This window comes from Phalacrocorax carbo, chromosome 1 (assembly GCF_963921805.1).
Source record: "Phalacrocorax carbo chromosome 1, bPhaCar2.1, whole genome shotgun sequence".
Lineage (NCBI taxonomy): Eukaryota > Metazoa > Chordata > Aves > Suliformes > Phalacrocoracidae > Phalacrocorax > Phalacrocorax carbo.
Genome location: NC_087513.1, coordinates 64,389,204 through 64,414,743, shown reverse-complemented (window position 1 = coordinate 64,414,743; position 25,540 = coordinate 64,389,204). Strand labels below are relative to the sequence as shown.

General features: G+C 42.1%; 1 protein-coding gene across 1 annotated transcript in view; it reads right to left on the bottom strand.

Moving 5' to 3' along the window:
* Nucleotides 1-17,555, bottom strand: part of AGK (acylglycerol kinase) — a 38,418-nt gene extending 20,863 nt beyond the window's left edge. The window contains exons 1-6 of the mRNA XM_064457347.1: nucleotides 17,303-17,555; nucleotides 8,028-8,067; nucleotides 3,905-3,984; nucleotides 2,571-2,646; nucleotides 1,114-1,206; nucleotides 122-154 (exon numbers count right to left, since the gene is read on the bottom strand). Coding sequence (XP_064313417.1) covers nucleotides 122-154; nucleotides 1,114-1,206; nucleotides 2,571-2,646; nucleotides 3,905-3,984; nucleotides 8,028-8,067; nucleotides 17,303-17,412 — 432 coding nt within the window. The 5' untranslated portion in view covers nucleotides 17,413-17,555. The remainder of the gene's footprint in view (nucleotides 1-121; nucleotides 155-1,113; nucleotides 1,207-2,570; nucleotides 2,647-3,904; nucleotides 3,985-8,027; nucleotides 8,068-17,302) is intronic.
* Between the last annotated feature and the right edge of the window lie 7,985 nt (nucleotides 17,556-25,540).

Sequence of the window (25,540 nt, the reverse complement as noted above, 5' to 3'; positions counted from 1 at the left end):
CTGGCTCCAGATTAGTCAGCAACATATCTGTAGAAGACAGCTGAGGCCAAGAGATCACAGTGGATGCACAAGACACTTTCTCAATGAAATAAACAAAATTTAAGAAATGACACTTCCTCACCTCATCTGCTCTGCGGAGAAGTCCAGTTACGACCTGAAAAACATGGAAAACACTCAGCTCTGAGAATTTTTTCAGTTACAGTAGAAAGCTGTGAAGTTCATACCCACATTTACTCTTTGGAAAAGATTTAAGGAGCAGCTACTCTTTTTTGGAAGGTGCTACAGTTGCTTACATGGGAAAAGAGGCGTGTTCAGTGTGCAAACATGGTGGAAATAGCAGGGTTACAAGTGCACATGAGCGTATGTTGGCACCACAACCAATGTCAGTGTAAATGTTTTAACATTGAATAATGCTCTGCGTGATGCTAAAATAGCGCTGGTCAATGTGCAACTAACAATAATCAATTCTAAGGCCAGAAGAAACTTGCAGATGTATTCTGACCACTTTCTCTTAAGGTCATTGCATTTCATTTAGCCATTGCCTTATGAAGCCAGTAGCTAGCATTCCAGGAAATGCTTTAATGAGATACAGCCTTCCTTGAAAAATAGAGTATCCCCCAGTTCTGCTGGTAGTTTGCTCCTGTCATTAATCATCTTGGCAACAGGCATTTATTAAATATATACCATGCTTTGTTATCACTCCCACATAAGTTTTAAATTATTTGATTCCTGCTTAGCAAAACACGCATTCCTCTTGGGGAGCACAGATAGGAATGAACTTTTAAAATTAAACCGTTACAGCTACCATTACACAGAAAGAAAAAGTTAGAATTGTGTTGCCCCAAATAATTTTCTCATTCTAGAATAAAATTGTGGAAGATAGTTGTGTCACACTCTTTCTGCCCCCACTCCCATCATCACTTTTAGACTAGTAACAACTTGCAGACTTTTCTTATCCCCAGAAGGTTATAACATTGACTGAAAACACAGTCACTAAAATGAACAAATCTCTGGTAATAGCTGTTAAGATGTTTCTACATTACACAGACTCAATCTTCTCACCCTCAGCCTGACTATGATTCTCAACAAACCAGGACAAAGCTCCTGCCGTACCTCTTGTACTGTGCCATCTCCTCCAGCAATAATGATCAGATCTGTGTTTTCCATCAATTCCAGCAGCTTTTTTGCTTGTCCCTCATAATCAGTCTGAAGAAACAGAAATCCAAACATGAGAACTCAAGTGATTATTTCTAGGATTTCTCTTCTACAGAAAAAGAAGAATCATCTATCCATTTGCTTAATACTTATTCTCATATAGGCACACGGTAGCGTGTATTGCTGACATTCTCTGAAATTTCTTCAACTTATTAAACAAGTCTGCTGCCCAATACAATGATGTGCAAGCAAACACACACACGCACAAAGGCTAAATGAAATGTCAGAGTAAATCTTATTCAATAGATCTAGAATATCGCAGCAATAATCATACTTCCAGGTAGTTTTACACTGAAATAAAACCAGAAGCAAACCACACTCTTGCAGAAAAAGTCCCAACATCCTGAAGCAGCCAAAGTGCTCAAGTGCATCTCCTGAAACACAGAGTCAGCTACATAAAAGTCTACTGCCTGACAGGAAGCTGCTGACAACAGGTTTAGCACTAAAGAGCATGCTGACTTTCTAACCCATCAAACCCTTTTTTTTGCAAAATGCATGTCTTTTACAGGGACATCTCAGCCTCAGTTACTGGCCCAGCCCTGTTTTGCCACCTTTCGGGTCTGAAGCTACAAAGCATCAGTTTTAGACCTTGAAAAATAATTTTTTTCTCTTAGGGTGGGACTATGTATTTTCAACAATCAGAGGGAGGCATTAATAAAAGCAGCATTTTAACACTAAGCCATGTGAAAAAGATTCCAAGAAAGAGAGATACATTATTAGAGTACTTCACTGCTAGGACACAGTGACTATTAAACAACCCACATATCACAGCCTCAAAAACCTGCAAAAAGATCAGAATCCCTTCATGTTTACTTTTTCTTCTCTTTCCAAAGAAAAGCATGCTGCTAATTCACACCACTTAGAGCTCAGTGTTCTGCTTTTGTAATGGGAATGTTGAATTATCTGGGGATACACTGAGATATTTTCAGTGTAAAAATAAAAGGTTATTTTTAATTAATCTGAACAGTTCTGCTGCTCGTCAAAGTCCCTCACTTCTGAATTCTACAAGTTCAGGCAGAATTGACAATTTCAACAGTGATGGGCATGCACCAGTAGCCAGCACTCAAATGTTTAGTGGGTTTTCTCTCAAACATGAATTATAGAAGGGCTGCTTTAGACAGACGGATAAGCACATGTACTGCTTTAGCTGAAAATTAAAAACTCAGTACACAGTTTGTAAATTAACTGTGAATTAAAAAAGATTAAGTACCAGCTTAATATCTCAGTATTTATTTCCTCTCACAAGAAGTCTACAGGACAGCTGAGAATTTCAAATGCATCAGAATTGAATTTCAATTCTTCAAGAGGACAAAGCAGAGCAGACAATGTATCTATATTAACAGAACAGTTCTTACCTTAACCACAGTTACATCCAAGCCAGATAAGTGCAAAATTGGAGCTGCATTCTTTTCAAAAAGGTTCCTGGCTTTGCTAGAAAAAAAAAGAGTAAAAACTATTTCATTAGTCTGGTGGCTAAAAAAAATAAAAATGAAACAAATGAATAACAAGAAGAAATCTACTTAAAAAGAGAGCATACAATCTACACAATCAGTCACTCAACCTGCCAGTCAGGCAAGATGAGATTTCATTCGGTTCAAATGTATTACATTTCTAGACTCATATCTCAGATGTCAGGTTTTTGTTGCAGTTTTAATAAATGCAGAAGGGGTTATCTAGCTTTCTCCAAAAATAATTAGGAAAAAAAATTTTAAAAAACCAAAATCAAAACAAGATCTCCAGAAAGAAACTTTATGACTTACAGAGCAGCAGGCTTTAAGACCACAAAGAAAGCCCATTTAGGCTTTCAGAAACATTTTTTAAAAAATATTTACAGTTACATATTATTAAATTAGTTTAGAAGCAAAATTTTATCTGACTTTCTTGGGTTATAGGGCTCATGCATTTTCTGCCTGTAACTGCATAATAAAATAATTATGCCATTAACTATAAATTGCTTACAGCAAGTAGAAACATGAGGCTAGAAGTCAGAGACTTAATTTATTAACCCTTTGCATTTTCTAGTCATGGGTGTTTTGAACAAAAGCACATAAGTCCAAGCACTTCCATGTCAGATATGTAATTCTTTCATATTTTTTACTGACAACTCCCCATCCCTCCCCAAGATGCAACTGATTAGCAGAAACAGACACACATCATACCAAAGATAACTGTTTTTCTGTTAATGAGTATGCAAAAAATAGGAGCCGACCTCTTCCAGGAGTCTTGCTCTGAGCCCATATTTAGCCTCTCAGTTTGTGGGCACATCCCTTTCAAGGACAGGTTCCCACAGAAGTAAGATCACTGCTGGCTAACTTCAAGTCTTGAAGCAATCAAGGTCATCTCTTACTTCTATAGCTTTTAAGGACAGAAATGCATCACATACAAAGTGTGGAAGGAATACAAAGGAATTCCACATACGAAGGAATGACAAAGGCCGAAACACAGGATAAAAGAAAAATTTAAAATATACATATGTTTAGAAATCATTCTTTCAACTCAAGAATCTAGTTCTATTTCTCATCCCTATATTTTTGGTGAAATGAAGTTTGGCATAGTTACATAGCACCAGCTTGGCATCAGAGGGAGGCAAAAATGAGCTCAAAAATCTGGCTGGCTTTTAGAGTGGATGGCAGAGCAAAAATGCAGAAAGAGTGCCTCACATATGAGTGTAGGAAAGGGGCAATTTTACCCTTTGCAAGCTGCTGGGTTGAGGAACACTGTTGCTTTCTTCAGTGGCATACTGGAAGGGATCAGCTGGTTGCCAAAAGCCTAAGTGAGATAAAAAGAACAGAGTTCAGTTTATCTTTTAAGCACAGTGGTATAACAGCTCAAAATAATGCATCTCTACAAATGTCAATGGGCTTTCAAGCCTCATGACATTCAAATGACTTCCATCCTCAGGCATTGTACAGGTGTACTATTCAAAGACCTGCAATCTTAGCAACAGCCCACACCACTATCACAAGTACTTTTTAAGCTCATTTTTACAATTCCACCACCATTTAGTTTTTCTCAACCTCTGGTTTTCTGCCATGGGCAGAGATCCAGGTAACTATCCTTGACTCCAAGGTTACTTGATTTTCCTTCCTTATGTAATTCTCATACACCTGACTGCCACCTTCTTTCTGCAGCTTTTTCTACTTCTGTCCTTCATTTCTTGTATCTCTTCTGCTCATTTTTCTGTTTTCTATGCTTAAGTTTTTGAAGATATGAAAGATAATCACCAGAGAATTTGCCCTGACCTATAAGCAAGCTGACTGTTTCTCAGACTTTTTTCTTCCTAATGCCTCCCTATAAAAGTCACTGAATTCCTCTTCAATTTTTGATCCAATTCTGAATAGGTGCCTTGATTTTAAATACTTCAAGAGTTACTCCATACAGCCTTTTGTACCTTTTAGCCATTTGTACCTACTTCCATAGCTTTTCATAGAATCATAGAATCATTAAGGTTGGAAAAGACCCTTAAGATCATCGAGTCCAACTGCACAGGAGAGGCAAGAAAAGGCAAGGCTTCCATGCATGTTACTTCCTACTCCGCAAACCTCTTTTAGCTCACCTAAAGGCATCCTCACTACCACACCAAATCAAACTGACTTTGAGTACAAGGAAGGCATGGAATTCAGCAGTGCCATCCAGAAGCCCCAGAAGTAAAGTAGGAACAAAAGACTACTGCACTGAACACAAGACATAGTCAACTCTTCCTGGCGTTTTTTTCCCCGTCATCCTGAAAGTTAATCCCCCTAGCAGGAATTTTTATACTGAAAAAGGCGGACACTGTACATGAAGCACAGTAGATTTTAGTGAACGTTAGATATTTAAGTTTATAATTAATTCCAATTGCCAACTTTGCTCAGGAAACCTCAATTAAAAGAAGTCTGCAGCTGCCTATGCTGCTTCAAACATTCAAATTTCTTCAAGAAAGGAAAAGGATAAGATAAGTTGCTGAGAGTAAAGGAATCTTCAAATAAAGGGAAAGGGATTAATAGCTCTTAAGCTTTACTCAAAAATCAGCTGGAAAACAGACCAACTTATTTTATTGCAATTGTTGGGCAGAAATTGTGAAATATAGGGGACCTCTACCATGTTACAGCTTTTAGAAACAACTAATTATTTGCTTGGGGGCACAATGTGATGTATTTGCTTGCACTAAACAACCTAACAAGGTTCATAAAGAATTTATGAGTAATGACATAATCACTTCCTTATGTAATATACTTAGACATTTATGTTACATAGCGGGGCATTTCTAAAGAAAATGCTGATTTTTAAGACAGGAAATGAAAAAAATAATAATGCAACATTCTAGAAGTCTTCTTTTCCGAGCACAACATAAGGGAAGAGAACTTAAAGCCAGACATCAAAAAATGGTTATTAAATATATTATATATGAAGGTATCATTTAGGAAAATCAATGCCTTTTTCACTTCCTTGTCAAATGCACACTTCCAGGTATTGCATTTCTGGACCTTAAGATGACAATCACTACTTTGCAAATATGCAAAACCCTTTATACCAAGGCTTTACAATGCTTTATGAATACTAACAGAGAAACTACGTTACTTTACAGAAAACTATCCCTGCTTCACAGGGCAAATTGTTTGCCAGCTAAACAGGGCCTCTAACACATGCCCAGAGTTCAGTAACATCAAGGTCAATCAGCAAGACCACATTTGCAAAGGAAGTCCACAGTCAGCTGACAGTGACTCATTCCAGAAAAGGAAGTGTAAAAGGTTTACAATATGATAAATGGGTTCCTTATTATAGAATCCTTATATAATCATTTGCCATCCAAAGGCTGTCATCATAAACTGATATTTAAATTCAGACATGCATGTTGAAGTCTCTGCATGAAATATTGCTGTAGCGGATACTTAGGCAGGAAAGTGGGCACCTCAGCAATTTGGTATTCTAACAGGCTTAAAAACATAAAAATCTGATGTAAAAAGAATAGGGAAACCTCCTACTTCACTCAGACTAAACTTTTCCTTGGATGAGTCTGCCTCTATTTTTCCAGTACTCATACAGCTCTGTAAATGCAAGTAGCATTTTTCAAACAATTATAGATCGTTGCCATTCTGGAGAACGTATCAGACATTTAATGCCTTACTGCTGTATTGCTGTGTGTTTTCAAGCAGTATTTGGCACTGACACATGAGTGAGAACGGAAATTACAGCAAGAATTGATTACTAGGCTTTCTGGTTCACTCCTTTCTAATGCAGGAGTCTTCTGTAGGATGTTTTTCCAGGCTTTAACTACTGAAGTTGTAGGAATCGTTATTGACAGTGCTATTGCACTTTCATTTACAAGAACAAGCCATAATGGAATAGATCCTATCACTTAATAACTGGAATTAAGAAACATGAAAGTCAGAATTTCCACAACAGAAATCGGTACCTTCTTGTACCAGTCTTTCCTTAGCAATTTCACCTTTTGACAGCATACACAATTAGGTCTTTTAACAACTTCTCATATATCATTTCATCAGTGCTTTCTTTAAAAAAAAAAATTCATTTGGTGAACATGCTTCAAATACTGAGGTATTAACAGAAAAAACTTCTATCACTTTGATATTATGCAGTAAAAATGAATATTGAAAACAAAAATCAAGAACAACTGATACTATGAGTTGGAAATGCACTTGATTCTGAAGCTGTAAGTATGATTTCTGAAAACAGTATTTTCAGGAAAAGATTTTTCTTATTCTTTCATGAGACCTGAGCTCCCTTACATCTATTCTGGCATGAAGTTCCATTGCCCAAATCAAGGTGCTGTGAATATCTTTCCCTCCACAGCAGGCAGGCTAAAATTGGGATTATTCAGGTGCACCACAGAAGCAGGATAATCTCAAGGAAAGTTCTTTAATGAGAAAAATAATTTTCACTATTCTTCTCAGGCCCCAGTACGTAGGAATAATGGGAGCAGTGTCATACCCTGCCAAATCTCTAGTATCTGGCATGGAGAAGCAGGTTTACAATAAACTTTATCTGTGGAAGGCAGAAAGACTCTTAAAATCCTACACCACACCACCGAGGTCACCAGATTCAGTAAGCAGTACCTGTGCAGTAATGTAACCCACAGGCACCAGCACTTGAAAGCGCACATGAAAGACTGCTTCTTAAGGACAAGATTTCTTTATGGGAAAACTACAGTATGGGAATTTGTTCATTGCTGGTTGCCCATGCAGACCACAAACTACAAAATGCAATAGTCAATACACTCGGGCAGTAACTACCCCCTTTCTCTCTGAATACCAGCTTTCTTGTCATTGATCAGCAAACAGGTTGCCTCCATTAACTTCCCAGCACATAAGTCTCAAAAACTCTAGGTCAGTCATCACTTAGTATCCTCAGTAAAGGCGCTAAGGCTCAAATAGACAAGGGCAAGGCCTCTCCAGCCAAGCACTAGCATGAAGCAGTTTGCACTGCTTCTGCCCAGCCTACACCCATCATGGAGGATCTGAGATTTCAGCCTCCTGTCTTATCAACAAATCGCCTTCCCACCAGAACTTTAGAGACACAGAGTAATTACACCTGCAGAAATGGAGGTCTGAGTAGCTACTAAGTAACTAAGATCAACCCCACGATGACACTGCACCATCCATCGCAAAGGCAGTCAGGACACAAAAGCTACAGTACCCCGGCTGTAGGCTGGAGGCCTCGTCCACCCTTTGGCATTTTAGCAAAAGAACACAGATGGCATCATTATAAAGCTTGTCAGGTAGAGAGGGCCCACTGGGAAAATCTCAGGAGCCCTGCACAACCAAGATAAGAGGGAGATTTTAATCTAATTTTATCACTTTAAACAGTATTACCTGGGCTTCTTGGCATGCAGCTCTTCGTAGCAGGTTATCTCTATTAGGTAAGACAGAAAAGAGAGTGGACATTAGGTTGCATAAGTTTAAAACAATTTGCTTATTTTTAAAATATAGGAACATACCCTTTTTACACACCCTCTGACAGCACTAAAATAAAAAATACAGGTTCTTTAAGACCTACTTCAGACATTTTAAGGATGAAACACACCCATTTAAGCACACATGCATAATTTTTTTTCTGCATGTGCACACACACACCCTTTCTATAGTAAAGAACAGCAGAAACGAAAGACCAGGATGCCAAGTGTGCTGAGATTACATACACTGTGAGACACTGTATAATTTTGATTTATTTTTAAATTGATACATAACTGTACTCCAGATCTAAGGTGTGGATTTTTTCAATGTTAATACTGCCTGTTATTTATACTGAAGGTACTTACCATTCTGGCAGCACAGCAGGGATTTAGAATAGACTTAAGTATAACATCCATGGACTTAAATCTTTGTGCGTTTTAATAGCAAACTCCCCTCTCCATCAGTTTGTAAGCCAAACACCTGTCAATGCAGCACCTACCACTCACCTAGGTCTGAGCATGGCCTAAAACAGTAACTCAGAGAGGTGAAAAACACCTAACTAACCAAAGTAAAATTTAAAATCAAAAAAGAAAATATCAGTAGTAGATATGTCACTGATGGTCATTTCAGAAATAAATCCCAGACGAATCTCTGTGCTTGTCATTGGTGACAGACAGCATTAGCAAGAAGGCAAGCAGGGTAGAGTTGGCAAGCAAACTGGAGACAGAGCTACTGAGTGAGGAACAAAATTCCATTCTTCCTCAAGACCAAAAAATGCCCTATTGGCCCCTGCAGACAAACAGGGAGTCCTGTTCTGCAGTGCTCGAAGTCTCATCTGTCCTCTAGATACCAGCCATTCTCCCTCCTTGCTAAAACCAAAACACTCCTTCAGCTTCCCCTTGCCAATACCCAGCAAGACAGTATATTACTGTCTCCAAAATATCAAGTACAAAAGAAACTCAGTTATAGTCAGCACACCCAAATGAATACAGCAATTAAAAGGACTCAAAGCCAACCATGAAAAACAAATGGCTAGGAAAGCAGCATGCTCCTGCCATAAAGTGTGGCTTATCAGGCCAAATCCTGCAATGGAAATGGCAAAAGAGAAGGCAAGGCCTTGGTCAGACCTCTGGGCCCAAACAGGAGTGCAGTCTATTCAATTCCATGAGTTTATGGTATTTACCTGTCACTGGAGCTACAGAGGCTGCTCTTTTTGGCATCACCAAAAGAGGCTGCAGTGCCATAAAAGGAGTAGGGTGACTTCAGGTGAGAGATAAACTTGGATTCTGAGAAAATAGCTCTACAGCAAAAGAGCCACAGATTTATTCCCAGTAATAATAAAAAGACAAAGGAAGAATTCAAGCATGGAAAAAGAAAATATGTGAATAATTCCTCACCAGGATAACAACTGGAATGCCTAAAAAAAATTTCCTCAGAGGCATACTTTTAAACTGGCATGTTTGCTCCTTAAAACCAAAGACGTAAGTCATCTGTATCAAGCACCTGAAATATTACTTAGTAGAGCGACAGGCTTGTTTTTGATTGCAGTAATGTAATGAAAGTACATTACTTAAAATAACTGTCTCTGAAAAGGTTTGTGTTCCAAGCTAAACAACATTGTAACAGCTAATACCAGTTCAATCAAGGCAGCATGACAGGCTAAGTCCACATTGTGCTGCAGACAACACACGAGCCCTCATATAGGGACTTTATTTTTCCCCATCTGTGGCTGTGTGCAGCCAGAGCAAACACAAAGCTATTGCAATTTCAAGATGTAAAGTTGAAATATTATGGGACGTCAAGAAAACCCCACTATCAAATGATGGCTGCACAGTGATGTATTTGAGACTTGCTGTCCTAACCTTATTAACAAATTCTGGTCAAATCCATGTTATCTGTTTACTTCACATTGATGCTATTTTGTTCAGACGTCAAGCTGTGTCACATCGTCAGCCAGTATGTTTTCCTGGTGCCCGCGATCTTATGCTGCAGTGTTGTTAATCCTCTTTAAAATGGAGTCCAGCACAACTTTTCAACTGCAAGTAGAAGATACTGTGCTCTCCGTCCCAGCCTGCAAAGACCCTCAGAACAACCATCTAGGACGCAAGCTTGATTCAGCTCAATGGGGTCTTAACCATAAAAATTAGGCTTGACGGTTTAGATGTCAGCTTTTAAGCTTATTTTCTCCTGCATTGAAGCACTTACAAAAACAGAAAAAGTCTACTCTGACATGTATTACTTTAGTGTCAAAGGCAAGGTTTAGGTTCTGAGACCAGGAGAACCATTTACTGTCCGATAGTTTACAGGTGATATGGCTCACCTCTCCAGTAGCACAGCACCCAGAATCCCATGCCACCCCAGCCATACTCAGCAATTCCCACTGATTTAACTAGGACATATATTTTTAAATCACCTGAGTTTGGTTTAAAGGTGTCCCAAGTTTGGCTTAAAAATCCCAGGTAACGGGAAAATTTTTATTTCCGTAAAATGTTACGTATACACTTAACTATCTTCACACTTCAGAAAAAAAAGCACAAGTGCACTCAGAGGGGTGTATTTGTGAGAACCGCAGTCGTCCTCCTGTATCACAGCTCTTGCCTTTACTTATCTCCTATAGCTCACCTAAAGTACCACAAGTGGGTCTGGAAGTCCTCTGCAAGTCATACCAATTAATAAATATAGTTACAAAAATGTTAAAAATAGCAATAAGGTTAACTTCTTAAAATCTTCTGTCTCAGTACGTATTAGATTATCAAAATATGGCTGTGTACCAGCTCCCGGAGACGAAACTTCAGTAATAAAAATAAGATTTTGTTGATTTTTTGTACTTTGATGACTAATATTACATAGTAACAAAGCTTTTGCAACAACACTCGAACTTGAGCAGGTGGAGGCTGAGGGAAAATGCTGCACTGCCTTAAAGAACACACAGGTATTTCCTCTGACTTGCACCATGCCAGCAAACTAAAAATCAATTTTTACTTTACATTTCCCCTAAGTGCTTATAGACACAACTCCAGCCTTAAAGCAAAACAGACGTGCCATATTGTATCTGCTGGCCAACCCAGGGCTGCCTTCCTACTGTGAGAATTAAGCATCACACAGCTTACAACTGGGCCAACTTGCTTAAGCAGTAAAAAACTGGGAGAGAGGAACGAGCAGGGGCAATGAGGAATGGAAGAAAGAAGATGTCCTAAGCTGAACCCATGGGCAGAACTTGAACTGGTTCAACAAAGATATACCAGTCAATCCTGCAAGGCTGGCAGCCACTGCAGCGCAGACTCTTCAGAGAACAGAGCAGGCTTACGCCAAAGCAAGGAACCAGCGCAGAAGGAAAGGAAGAGCAACTGTCCAGAGCTCACCAAGCACCAGCCGTGTCAGGCTGCCAGAACACATTAGGCTGTGAGAGCACAACATCTGTACGACCCACTTGAACAGGGGCTGTTCTGATTTGTCTGCAACATCCCCGGCGCAGGACTGGTGGCCACTGCCCCTGACCTAAGTGCTTTCAGCTAGAATTTACACTCTTACATATAAGCACACAGATCCATGCAATTTAGTACGTATGCTCCTCCAGCTGAGACGGCATCCTCTGCCCAAGTGCCAGCAGAGGCCAGGGCTGAAGGGATGGCCCCCACAATGAAAGGTCGGCCAAGGCAGCGATGAACTCCACAAGGAGAAGACGGCAAACTCAAACCGAAGCAGCTGTTTGGGGCCACAGCTGCAGCAAGGGTAAGCTTTCATCTTAGAGCCAACCAAAGCAACTCCCTTAAAAGTGACCATATTACAAATGTATAAAGAACCTTAGGTGTGAGACTCCGTTTCAAAAAAGGGTTATCAGCATTAAATCCAAGGCTATTAAGTACATCCAAGCAAGAAGCCGCCTAAAAACTCTCCAGTTCAGTGTCTGCATCAAAACACAGAGTTTTGTGAGGAGAAACTTGACCAAAGCTGTGCACACAGGATCGGTCCTCAAGAGCTATAACAGAACTCCTAAAAGAGATTTTATCTCAGCCGGGAGCTTTTCGGCTGCTTCCAATACAGCACGAGCACAGTATCCTCTTTGTTGGATATTGGCATTTACTTCCAGGTTGGCTTTGGAAAGGCATGAAAGACAAATAATAATCTGCATCAGCTTAACCCAAGACTCAGAATTAATACTCAGGTTTTTTGACAAAGTTTTGATGAAATAAAGTCAGCCACTCAGGAAGTATTTGCAGAAAGGTGACAAAGTGAGTTATCAGCTGGCAAACATGCAGAGACTAACACTCAAATTATAGATAACAATAACACTCAGATTACTGGCAAGCAGTCAAAGGCCCAGATGCCTTGCCAGCATTTTCTATAGAGAAAGTCAATACTTTAACATATGCAGAGTAAAATGGAGTATCTGAGGAGCCCACTGCCTCAGTACAACACAGAGGGTCCCTGACCTGACAAAGTGATGACCGCTAACCCACTGACACCACTGTCTGGCCAAATCTGACAATCAGTTAAGCTAACGTCCATCATGCCAGAGATTAAATTTCTGCTGATTTGACATAGCTGGTGACTCATAGCACCACCTGGGCACATAAAGAACAGCAGCAGCTCAATTCAGGAGAGATGACCCAGCACATAAAGGTGAGAGCAGCTTCCAAACTTGGCAGAAATTTTAAAACAATCATATGGTACCTTTACTTTATCTGTAATTGACCTCATGTGCATATGTTAAATAGAAGTATGTTACTGTGTATAAGCACGTATCTGACAATCTGCATACCCTCTAAGCTTTGATCTAGTACCTCATACCTGTAGGATGATACGCTATAGATTAAAATTATGCTAATAGATAAATTCACACAATCCAGCGAAATTAAAGGGAGACAACCTCACATGTGACAACACCGAGTGCTCTTTTACTTCTCCAATACCACAGGGGTATTTGCTACCCCAAATGCAAGACAACTGATTTTGAAAATGTTCTTTTATGAGAACCAAAGGGATTTTAAGGCTCACTGAAGTTTTTTCAGAATAGGAATAGGGTTTTAGTTAACAGTAGTTCAACCAGACATAATGCCTATCATTTTACACACGAAAAACCTTTACTACCTCCTGATCTATGTCTCTTTTGAAGAGGCACCTTCTGTTATATTACGTACTTAGAAGGGCTGAATCACAAATGAGGGATGGGGAATCAGCATAAGGTTTCATCTTTACTCTTCCTGTTCATCCAAAAACCCCTTACTGTTAAATGAGTCAGTGTTTGAACAAACACCTCCAAAGACGAAAGGGTAACACACTGATCCAGAAACTAAATGCTGCATGAAGAAGTATCATACAAGACCGGGCTAAGCAGCTCCTTGACCTTTACAGTTATTGTTGTCCATAACCTTTAGACTAACTCGGCAATGAACAATTACACTCCAGTGCCCCTCTTTCCCCTACAGCCTATGGAGCACAAGGGCATCCACATCAGACCCCACAGCACAGTCTGCAGGGTGCAGGAGGGATCACCCGGGTCCATTTGCAGGCAGGGGAGAGGCACAGGGGACAACTCTGGAAAAGGTAACATTCTTCTTGTCCATATTTGTTCACATAGCATCCTCCAAAGTCTTAAGGAAGTACTCCAGACCTCTTCTGTCCCTATGGGCATGTAGAGATTGACTATAAACTGCCATTTATTAGCAGGACAGATTTTTATTTACAATGGCTCCACTTAATGCAGCCATCATAGCCTCTATATCCAAAAGAAGAATGAACCTTAAGAAGTCAAAAAAGAAAATTATCTTCTCCTTGCAAGAGAAATATTTCAGAAAATCCACAAGGATGCAGAAGCCAAGAAGTGGGATGCAGGATAGGAAGAAGAAAAAAAAACTTTATTCAGCTGCAAATAAATGAGCAACATCTCAGACAGCTAATTCCAAGAAGTCAGAGGCTAATCAATCTGAACTGATGCTGTGCTAAAGCAAGCCCCTTCATCAGAAACTCCAGCGATGCCAGAAACTGAAGCACAAGACTTCACTAAACCTTTAATCTGTTCTAAAAGGGCAAATATAAGTCTAGTCAAGTATGCCTCATGCATAGTAATTTAGCTCCTGATGCCGATAACGGCAAGTCTGACATCCAACATAGCCCTCATTAACCTCTTCAAGTGTTGCCTGCAGCAGTTTGCGCGTGAGGCGAAAGGCACCTCTCATACTCCCCAGCATAACTGGTACATAAACAAAGAAACTGGGGAGAGAGGACATCCTCTCTCCCCACCAAAAGCCATTACCATGTTCAGAAGCAAAAGAGAATCTGCAGAGAGGGATCCTGGCCTGTTCCTGGCTGTCCAGCATCCACAAAGTATGTACTCTATGCATAGCGAAGGCCAACGAAAGAGCTGCAGAGACCACCTTTGAAGTTTTACACTCTTGCCATCAGGTTCTTCTGTCACTCCTCGTTCTTCTATTCCCTGGCTAAAACAATCCTCCAAAGAGATCAAGAAATGGCTAAATGGTTGTCACTTTTCATAAACAATATTTAAATCTCTGAAAGCAGTACTTTACAGCTGTGCTTCAGTCTACATCAAAGTCAAACAGAGCTATTTGTCATCATGATCTCCTACCTTGCATTTCCCATGCCTGGTAAGAAAATGCTGTATTTTCCCTTATGGATGAAAGGGGAGATTGAAGAATGAGCTGGGTAAACATTTTTTGTCCCCATTACATCATCTGGGCTAAAGTACCATGCCTACACTTGGTGCAAATAACCTCTGAGCACTGAAATTTAGACACCAAAAGTTCCCTTTTTGTTTGCCTTTCACATTTTCCTCCTTACTCACTACCATATCACCTATGGTACACTTGATGTTCTCCATTACCATAACGTGTTTTCACAGGTACTGCACAGGAAATGAACACAGCTGAAACCATCAGTACATAGGCACATGAATTCCCAGAAACCGCAGACATAAAAAGGAGACTGGCTGCGTCTGAGGCCGCTCCTAGGCCTCCTCAAGTGCCCACTCTCCATATGCACAAGGAGCAGATTTAGTCCTTTTCTTAATGCTCTATTTCACTAGCTCTGTGTAGTACCCAGGCCTGACACGCACTTTGCTGTCATTAGTATCTGTGGCAACAGAAGACCAGTAAGGAGGCCATTTGCGTAAGCAGGGTACCTGGGAAGGTCAGAGACTGTGCTGCCCTGCCAGCCAGCCCCTCATATGAATGCCACTGAGCAATTTCTTCCTCCTTGTTTTGTACATTAAGTTTATTCTTTTGGCCAGGAGGTATCTAGAGTGATAGAACTTCAGATAATTACTCATTTACATTTCGCTATTTTATGTGAATTCAAAGTTCACATCGTCAGAGGGAAAAGTGGAATGTAAGCTCAAGGATCCACTGACGTTACATGAAGGCATAAAAATAAACCCCAACCTCTTCAGCACAAATACTTCTGCTTATAACACAGCGGCATAGAATCATAGAATAGTTTGGGTTGGAAGGGACTTTTAAAGGTCATCTAGTCCAAGTCCCCTGCAATAAGCAGGGATATCTTGGACGTCTTCAACTAAATGAGGCTGCTCAGAGCCCCAGCCAACCTGACCTTGAATGTTTCCAGGGATGGGGCATCTACCATCTCTCTGGGACACCTGTTCCAGTACTTCCCCACCCCCACTGTAAAAAATTTCTTCCTTATACCCAGTCTAAATCTACTCTCCTTTAGTTTAAAACCATTACCCCTTGTCCTGTCACAACAGGCCCTGCTAAAAAGTTTGTCCCCATCTTTCCTATAGTCCCCCTTTAAGTACTGAAAGGCCACAAAACAGTCTCCCCACAGCCTTCTCTTCTCCAGGCTGAACAACCCCAACTCTCTCAGCCTTTCTTTTACATACTACATAGTTCTCTCCTGTCTGTTGGTCTGTGTAGGCATACACATGAAACCATGACCTTGTTACCACCACTTTCAGATATTCTTCATTTTACCATAGCCTGCCTTACAATTAGCAATTACAAGGGAAAAAGTATGGAGAGAGCGGTTTTTTGCTGCTTGCCCTGCAGTCAACTGAGCCTTAGTGCTTCAGGTAAGAAGTAAGCAACTAAAGCAGATGTACCATTCAGAACAAACACTGATTTAAGGCAGAAGTCCCTAGGCAAAAGGAAATAAAGAAGGGAAGTATAACAAACAACATAAACAGATTTATTTTCCTAAGTTTTCCACCAAAGCTTTGGCAGCACTTTAATGTAACCAGAAAAGAACGCTGCTAAAATCATGACTTAAAAAGACATTAAGACAGCAACAGAATAAACAGCAGCACGAAAGTAAAAATTTTCAAGAATAATTTGGCTATACTTGTATTTTAGTCAAGTGTATTAACCATAATCTTACGGGACAGGGATTAAAATATAAGCCTACCTATTTAAAAATCATGAAGGAGGATTTTACTTACTACAAGGAACGTTTGCTCCACAGATAAACAGTGGAAGCAACACCCTGCTACGTGTGACTTATGTCAGCAGCACCGCTGCTGCAGCAGTTGACGGGCTCCTTCCAGCCAGGTGGGTGACGAGCAAAGCACATGCACCAGGGAAGCACGGTGCACGGCTGCTGTGCGTCAAAGCAGACACAGGTGCTCACGTGAAAGAAATCTGGCATCTTCCATGAGGAGTGTGGCACCACTAGAAGAAGAAAAAGGAAGCGGGGAAAACCCCCAGGGACCAGGACCACGATGCTGCAATGGCCACCTGTGGCACCAATTGCAGGCACAGGGCCCCTGTTTTCACTCATCCTTATGGTACTGGTTAAAAGCAAGAGAAGCGATAGCACGCTCTTGGCTGATGGCGCTTTTTTTAAGTTAGAAGAGAGAAATCTTTCTCCCCTCCAGTCGACCCCAGAGTGATTCCAGCCACCCCAACACCACCTCTGGTTAAAACCATCGCCTGAACTTCAACAAGGCCGACTTGCAAAACGGCACCGAGTCCTCTTAAGCCCAGAGCCGGGGTGGGTGCAGCCCCCACACCCGCCAAAGCGCCGAAGCCCCTCCGAGGGGCGGCCCCCGCGTCCCCAGCCCCGCGGGGAGGCCGCCCAGCGGGAAGGCAGACCGGCAGCCCAGGCACCCCCGGCCACCGGGGCAGCGAGGCCCTCGCCCTGCGGGGCCGGTCGCTTGTGAGGGCAGCGGGGCGTCCGGCCCAGCTCCTCCGCCCCCCCGGCCCGCCCCGGCCGGCAGTTACCGGTGCTGCCCGTAGAGCCAGCTCCCGCCCCAGCTCAGCAGGCAGACCCCGAACGTGGTTTTCTTCCAGTGGTTCCTCAGGGTGGTCAGCACTTTCACCGCCCTGGCCATGCCTCCCGCAGCAAACCCACCGCCCCTCAGGGTGGGACGGCGGGAACCGACGCGCCGCCGCTGCTGCCGCCGCCCAGCCCGGCTCGGCTGGAAACGGCTCCCCCGGCACCGGCGTTCCGCGGGGAGGCCGGGCGATGCCCCAGGTTTGGGGGCGTGAGGGGCCTCTCCCGGTCCCCGCCGTGCTGGTTTCGGCCAGCCTCCCTCCCCACCCCCGGCATCTAGCCTACGGCTGGGGAGATCTCACCCCCATGCGTGTTGCTCTGCCCCCGCCCTGGGCCTTATGTGCCCCCAGACGTGATCCTGGCACCGTACCTCAATTTAAAAAATAAGAAAAAAGACCACTAAGGAAAAGTGTTTTCAAACCCACCCATGTCACACCTCTCGCAGCCTCGCTGCATGGTTGTCCTCCAGCCTTAAAGGCAAAGCCCATCCACCCCCAGGAGCAAGGGGAGCAGGAGACTTTCCGCGTAGTAAAAGGGCAAAAGTGAAGGGGTGTTTTTTCACACTGGTAGAAATATTCAAGCTGCTTCCCCCAAAAAAACAACCAGAAAGTGTTTCTGAAGGTTTATCTAGAAGAAAAGTTGGCTAGGAAGTACCTAGGGTTTGCTGTTTAAGCCCCACCAATGGGATGACCATGTGCACCAAGAGAAATGTCTCCATCCACGCATGGAAAACAGACCATCCTCGCAAGGATGCCATATGGCCATGAACAGCACCAGCATCCTGCCAGAAAAAGGTGGAGACATGGCCAAGACTCCTGACCTCATGATGGGAAAAGCTATGGGACAATCTAGTGGTGGTGGCCCCTTCTAGCATTAACTCAGGCCATGGCTTCCCGTGACACCTGAAAGATGGTGAACAGCCTCAGAGATGTCACCGAAGTGCCGAGTGGAGGCATGCGTGGCTAATATTCAAAGAGACCTTATCCAGTGAGAAAGGAAGGTAGATGGCAGGCCATTTAAAATCAACCATTCCCTAAATAAGTGGTGTAAGGAAGCAATGCTACTTTTATAGACCACTGCCCTCCTCTTGACAGGGACCTGGGCTCACCGACCTGCGACAACAAGCCCACAGTCTGTCAGGTACCAGCAGGTCAGGGTAACGAACATAAGGCTGGACAGAATTTTTTCCTCAGAATGTTTTTCCGCTTGCAAAATGCCACGTTCAGCAAAATCTGAACATTTACAAAAATGTCTAAGTCAATAAAATGGCTTTTCTGTTAAAAGCTTCCCTAAATTGTTCTGCATAATGATGTGTGGATGGGATGTGAGTAGTAACATAAGGGGGCTGCTTGAGGCCAAATTTGGGACTCTGGGTATGCAAAAGCTTGTTCTGCAAAAATCAAGTTGATGCTGAAGATGCTCCAGAAGACACTGTGCTGTTAGTGATAAGGAAAGCAGATTAAACCCTATGGATTAGTTTCTCTACTATGCTTTGAGTTTTCTTTTCCCTTCATTTTGTAGAGTAGAAGATTTGGGATTTATTTTTCTAAGAAAAACATTAAATTATCAGGTCCTGATGAATATTTTAGGCACACCCTCATACAGTAGCCATCACTTCCCACTTAAATATTTTAGGTTCATCTGTCCAGTGCATCTCAGCCTGCTGAGTATGTGCACTTGATGCGCTGCTGAATGTTCCAGGTGGTGTGGAGTGATTAAATGTCCTACTTTTTTTTTTTTTTTTGGTGTTGTCCTACTTTTTGTGAGGATTCAGGTGGTGTAGCCAACTGCTAACAGCAATGATAGCAACAGATACTAGTACTCTCACCCTTCCTTCCTTAGCTTATGAAAAGATTGTGTGCTGATAAATACTTTTCAAATTCATAATTCTCATGAGGTGCCACAAATAATTTACAGGCATCTGAAGCTTCCTATTTCGCAACCAAGTCTACTGAGAACAGTTGTGTTTATTAATGTTGCTTCCAAAACAAGCTTGAATTTTTAAAATAGAGCCTCTTTAGTATGCCAATACACGTTCAGAACAGTCAGAAAAATGCTTAAATGTATGAAAGACCTGAATATCTCTAAGATGGCTGAATGGAAATTTTCCTGAGTTCATAGGCATGACAACACATCAGAGTTAGTATAAATGAGAAATTTTAGCTCCAATAGTAGTTGTCTTTCAACTTCCTTAGCAGAGGGACTTGACGCTGCTCTGAGCAGGGTGGCTGGACTGGATGAGCTCTAGATGTCCCGTCCCATCTCTAACATTCTGGGATTGTGTGACGTTATCTGAGAATTTGGGCTGGTAACTTTGAGATGGGGCTTTTTGAAGAGAGCTGCCCTTAGAAGAAAGAAACACTGCAGGCAGCAACGACAGATTGTGCACTTGTCTCATTACCTGGCTTTACTTAGGATGCAATGTCCATTCTGAAATCCCTCCTGGCAAACATGTACGTCCTAGTTTTTGGCTGTGGCCGTCTCATCACCCTCAAGGCAGGTCACACCTGCCATGCTGCTGTGTATACCAGGTACTGCTTTTTTAGCTCTCCCAGTTTCCTGCACGTCAGATCAATAGAAGTAGGTATTAGAGTATGTGCAATGGAAAATGAGAGGATAAAAGGTTGATCTTGAACATCCTCTAGATTAAACAGTGTAGTCATTTTTTAGGCCAAGTAAAATGACTGCTACCTTTTTCAGAAAACTACTTGGAGAAGGCTGGAATACATGTTTGTTTTCTTATGACTGCTAGATGGTTTGTGTAAAAAAGAATCATTTTAAAAGCTGCTCTGCAACTCTAATACTTGACTAGGGATGTGTCACCTAAAATTATCACAGGAGTTGTGTGTGAAGACAGGGGAGTGCCTCATCCCAGTTACTCATGTCTGACCCGTTTTTGAAGAGCAATTTTTTTATCATCCTGTCTCTACCTGTTAGCAGAAGAAGCCTCAGATACACAACCATGCTTCAGGGACATATTTGTTTGTAACTTTAGGAAAGTCACATGCTCGACCATCTCAGTTCTCTTCTTAGCCAGAGAATATGGGTGAGTAGTAGAGAGATTTTTCTCTATTACTTGGCAATACCCTATGATTGACAAGGACAAAAAATTATTTAGTCTCCTTTTCTGTCCAGCACAATCCATCCTCAACTACTCACATCAGCTCACTCATCTGGGTTGCTGTTTTTCTCTTGTAGTCATTTCTCTGGGAATGGGATTGAACATATGTAATCATTTTACTGAAGTCACTGGTTTCATCACCTGGCATGCAGTTTTGAGTGGGACCTTCGAAGTCAGGAACGGAAGTCCTGTTCACAGCCACCACTTAGTACCAGTGGCTTTCACAGTCTGAAAGCTAATTCTAGCCATGTGGTCTGTAGGTTATCCTCATATGGCTGGACGGGATGACCGCATCCTACATCTCCAGTAAGTTCTGTATCAGTGCCATACAAAGGCAGAGGAGAGTTTTTGCGTGATGGTAACACGAGGGACATGTGCCTCTGTATGCATAAAAGAAAGGGACATCCCCCATCCAATGTAGTCATTCTGTTGTCCTTAAGCAATGGAGAATTGAGACCCCTCTGCCCACTGGTTATTCTGACATTCGTGACTCAGCTAAGGATGGGCTGAAGCTGTCAAACAGCAGGGCTGGCTACCACATCCCCTGCCATCATGGTGATCGTGTGTTTTCAGGTGCTTTCTTACAAGTAAAATGCAAATAGCCACCTGTATTGCAGAGAGACCAATTTTTTTGGCCTGTAGGAGCTGTGTGTTTGCCACACCAGTATAAATCCGTGTTCCTGCCAGACCGAGGCAGCATTGTTTCTGGTTGTAGTCTGCTCCACCCCTGCTTTTTACACATGATTACCGTCCCTGTGGCCAGAGTGACAGGGGAGAGCATCTTCACACTACCTTCAAGCTTTTTTGCAGCTGATAATGACTCTGAATCTCTCCTGCCTCTGGCCCAGAGAGGGAGGTTATAGTTTGCTTTGTTTTAATTCCACAACACCTGAACACCAAGCATCATTTAAGGTGGGGAAGAGCCCTTTTCCTTGGTGGGTGGGAGCAGGACCGAGTGAGTGTCTCTCCAGATCAGGCTGTGGGATGGGGGCTCCAGCCTTGCAGGCACATCCAGCTCCAGCTTTTCCCTCCCCACAAGCTGTGGGCACAGGGCAAGAGCTCTTTCTCTCCCTGTCCGGGGGGGTTCCTGTGCTGACTTAAACATCTGGTGGGCTTCTCAGTCAATGTTTCTCTGCTTCTGTTCTCCAGGTTTTGTGTCCAGGGTCTGAAGCTGTTCTTCCACCCCATGTCCCAGGTCCCTCTCCCTGGCCACCATTCTATGTAAGAGAGGAGAGTGCTGCAGCCACTGAAGCTAATCAGAGAAAGTTCCTTCCTGTAAGAGCACAGAAAGTTCATGATGGATTTTCTTGTCCTCATTTCCAACTCTGCCTGGAGGTGTGAGTCCCCGGGGTAGTCGTGTCTACAGTCAGTGCCTGCTCCACTGGGTTGGAGAAAGATCTGAATCACACTGGCAGGGTTTTTGGTTGGGTAATTCAGAGAAACTCTGCATGACAATAATCTCTCCCCTTCTTTCCCCTCCACACTCTTTCTTGGCTCTTCCGTAAGCAGAACACGACATAAGCTTCACCCTCCCTAGAAGGAAGTTCAGGAGTGTGCCTAGCATATTTCTAGAGCAAAGCCCACCACCTTTACGCCCAGCCCCCTCTTCCCACCAGCGAACTATTACACAGAAATATTCCCTGATTCTCAGAGTTTATTAACCTTTTTTCCAAGGGAATGAATAGAGATATTCACAGCTTTTGAACAGCAGCAGAAACCCATTAAATTGCTCTGCAGCAATCTTGTTGGGAACTTGTTCCTTTAGCAGAGACACATTTCAGAAGACTCTGCACTCACTCCCAACTTACTTGGATTCAGTAAATGCAAGTGCCACTGAGGCATTTGGGTAAGCAGCCCTGCACCCTAACCTTTAAATGTAGCAGGGTGACAGGCCAAAATTTCTCTAAGCTTGTGGTCTCAGAGGTGGCCAAAGATAGTAGGTAATTCCCAGCACAGTTAGATCTCCTCTGGGTCTGCTCCAAATGAAGGAACAAGGACAGTCCCCCAGGACTGGGATTGATCCATTCACCCAGCAGCACAAACCCCTGCACAGAAAAATCCGTAGCAGCTTCTGTGCTGATATTGGCTGCTCTACACTGATTTTCAGTGAAGGTCTCAGTGAGAGCTACACTGAGGGCATCAGGTTCATTACTGGTATGGGTTCCTATCTTTAAAAAATTCCTGCTGACCCAGGCCAAGGTCAGTTATCTCTGAACTGATGCTGTTACTATGGTGCTGCTACATATTAAGGGACTCTTCATAGTAACTAGTCCGATATGAGGAGGGAGGGAGACTGGCAGAGAAATGCGCAGTGCAGATGTGCTCATTGGATGTGCATGGCTCTCTAGGCAGCATCTATTTGGAAGGGAGGTAGCTGTCACCCAGTATGCTGGTAACACCTAACCTCTCCTGGGCTTATATCTGCAAGCAGGTATTTTCACTTCTGCAGCCAGAACCTCAAAGTGTGTGCTTTAAAATATGAGGATCTCCACTCAGGCATTTTGCTTCTGAAGGGATTAATGCTCTTTATTTAATTAAAAAAAGTAAATTCATATTCTCTCCATTTCTCCCTGTGTACAGCTGGATGAGAGACACGGTAGGAAATCAAGGTTTTTATACTGTTTCTTTATTTCAGTGCATCCAGCAATTTGATGTTACATATTACTTATCTATGTTTACATTAAGATATCACCTACCTGAAAATCCAGCTGCTGCCATATACCATCCTGGTTATATTCTATAGCCAGATGATCTTATAATCAGAAGAGCTCCTGAAAATGACTAATACATCTGTAGCAATGATTCATTTTTCACTGAGGCAGTGACATCCTAATCTACGGACCAGATGGAGTGGGGCCTTGGGCAATTGTAATCAAAGAGCAACAGCCACAGTTTGGAGGAAAGAGAGATTCCCAGTTGGTTCCCTATTAAATGCTTCTGTTTTCATTTTGTTTTGACTCAATTGTGTGCATCACCATGGCCCACTGAACACATCTGGCTGACATCTTAGATCGCATACCCAGCACATTACTGTGTTTGCTCAAAGTTTCACTTCTTCCAAAGTCAGTGGCGGTGAGCTGTGGTGGCGAGTTGTTTTATCCTTGTCCTTAGGTGGAGTTGGGGGAGCAACAGAATCAGTCACAGCCAAAGGCGGGCTGAGGCAATCCATCACTGTAATGATAAACCACTCCCATTCCTCTTCACCAGCAAAATATCTTTGCCTCTGTAGAAGCCAGAAGATTAATTGACATGGATTCTGGAGCACAAAATATGGGCACTTAGGAAAAGTATAATCCCACTGAGTTACTAGAAATTGGTCTGGTCCCTGCCAAAAGATTTATCCCACATCTAATACTGACAGTGACCTTTGCCTATGAATTGTTACTGGCCATTTCATCGGTCTGTGAAAGAAAGGTCTTAATGTTTTCATGTGTTGTTGAATGCATAACTCTACTTTGATTTTTTAAAAATTTTTAAAATTAGAATAAAATCTGATATTCTGCTTTTTCATTGTCTCCCAGCTTTCAGCTATTTAAGAAGTAATCTTTTTACTCTTCCCATGCAAAAAAAACTTGCTGGAATTACAGATCCTGTCGGATATACTGTTTCCTTAGGTTTTGAAAGACATTCGAGAGTTCCTCCAAACACGTTTTCTGTATAAACTCTGTAGCATTTTCAGCCAATGAATTTCAACAAGTTCAGTGGCTAGTTTCGTCTTTGTACGGTTTTACACTGCATTTATCTTCCAGAAAGTTACTAAGTGATATGGCTTTAAAAATTGTTGGGTTTATTCTCGTGTTATTAATTGACATGCTAATTATGACACAGGCATTGCTTTTGAATTCCATGTAGTTTCTTTCACTGCATAGAGTGTAGTTTCTTTGAATTCATATCACATGGTGATCTGATGTCAGTTCAAAGGCTGGCTTTGCTTTTCATGCTGCTTAGATGTTCTTTTCACTTAATATGCTGCATTAAGGATCTATGATGAGATGGTGCTGAGGCTGGTGTAAGACTCTGGGACTTGAGTAGGCTTGATTAGAACAGCCTTGTAGTTTACATTACATGAAAGCAGTTTGAGCCACAGTTACTAGCCACTGCTCATTGGCTGTGCTCTCCAAATGCACCAGTGTTATTGTCTCTGTTTATATGACATGTTTTCTTGCTTTGTTTTCTTGCTTCCTCTTTCTGAGAACAGATGGGAAAAGTAATTTAAGTACTGAATGCCATAAGGTACCTGGAGTAAAGTAAATTAAGGAAATACCATGAGTGAAAGAATGAAGCAGTTAAACGCTAACAGGAGATTTACAATTAAGAATCAACAGAGAAGATAAGCTTTGCCAAGAGACAGAAATCACTTGGTTCAGAGTCAGTCCTGCAGAGGATGGACAGGGCTCTGACGTTACAGATACATGGAGAATCCCAGGTCATAGAAAAGAGGAGGCTCAAGTCGTCAAACATGTAAAACAATTTACGGCTTTATACACACTGTAACAGGTAACATAAGTTGGAATAATGATGTCCACTATATGACAAAAGATGCAAGGAGTACTAGGGATTATATCGCTTTCCAAAAGCATGAATAGCAACAGAAGGAATATACAGGCTGGGTAAAGACAACAAGGACAGCATCACTTGCCTAGATGAAAATTATATAGCAAAAATACACAATGCAGCAGCCAAAGATGAAATGGTCTGACTGGAAGTAAACAGGACATTTATTTTTAACTGTCATACAGAAGCAAATGTGTTGCCAGAAATACTTTTAGAAGGTGCCCGTAGGAGAGTCACACATAGCAGAAAGCAAATATGGAAAACAGAATGAACAGTGATAAGCTTATTAAGCAGAAAGCTGTATGTGAACAAAACTGGAAAATAAATGGGAAATATACTGGAAAAGGCATAACTTGAAATAGTGACCCAGGAAAGATCTCAACTGAAAACAGTGCAGACCTGGAGGAGTGTCCCTCCCTTACCCTCATGCTACCCCCTCCTCCCTGCAATTCTTGTCTTTAGGAAAGTTACCCTTAAATCAGAGGCAAAGAGGGGATATTAACAGGGTCAT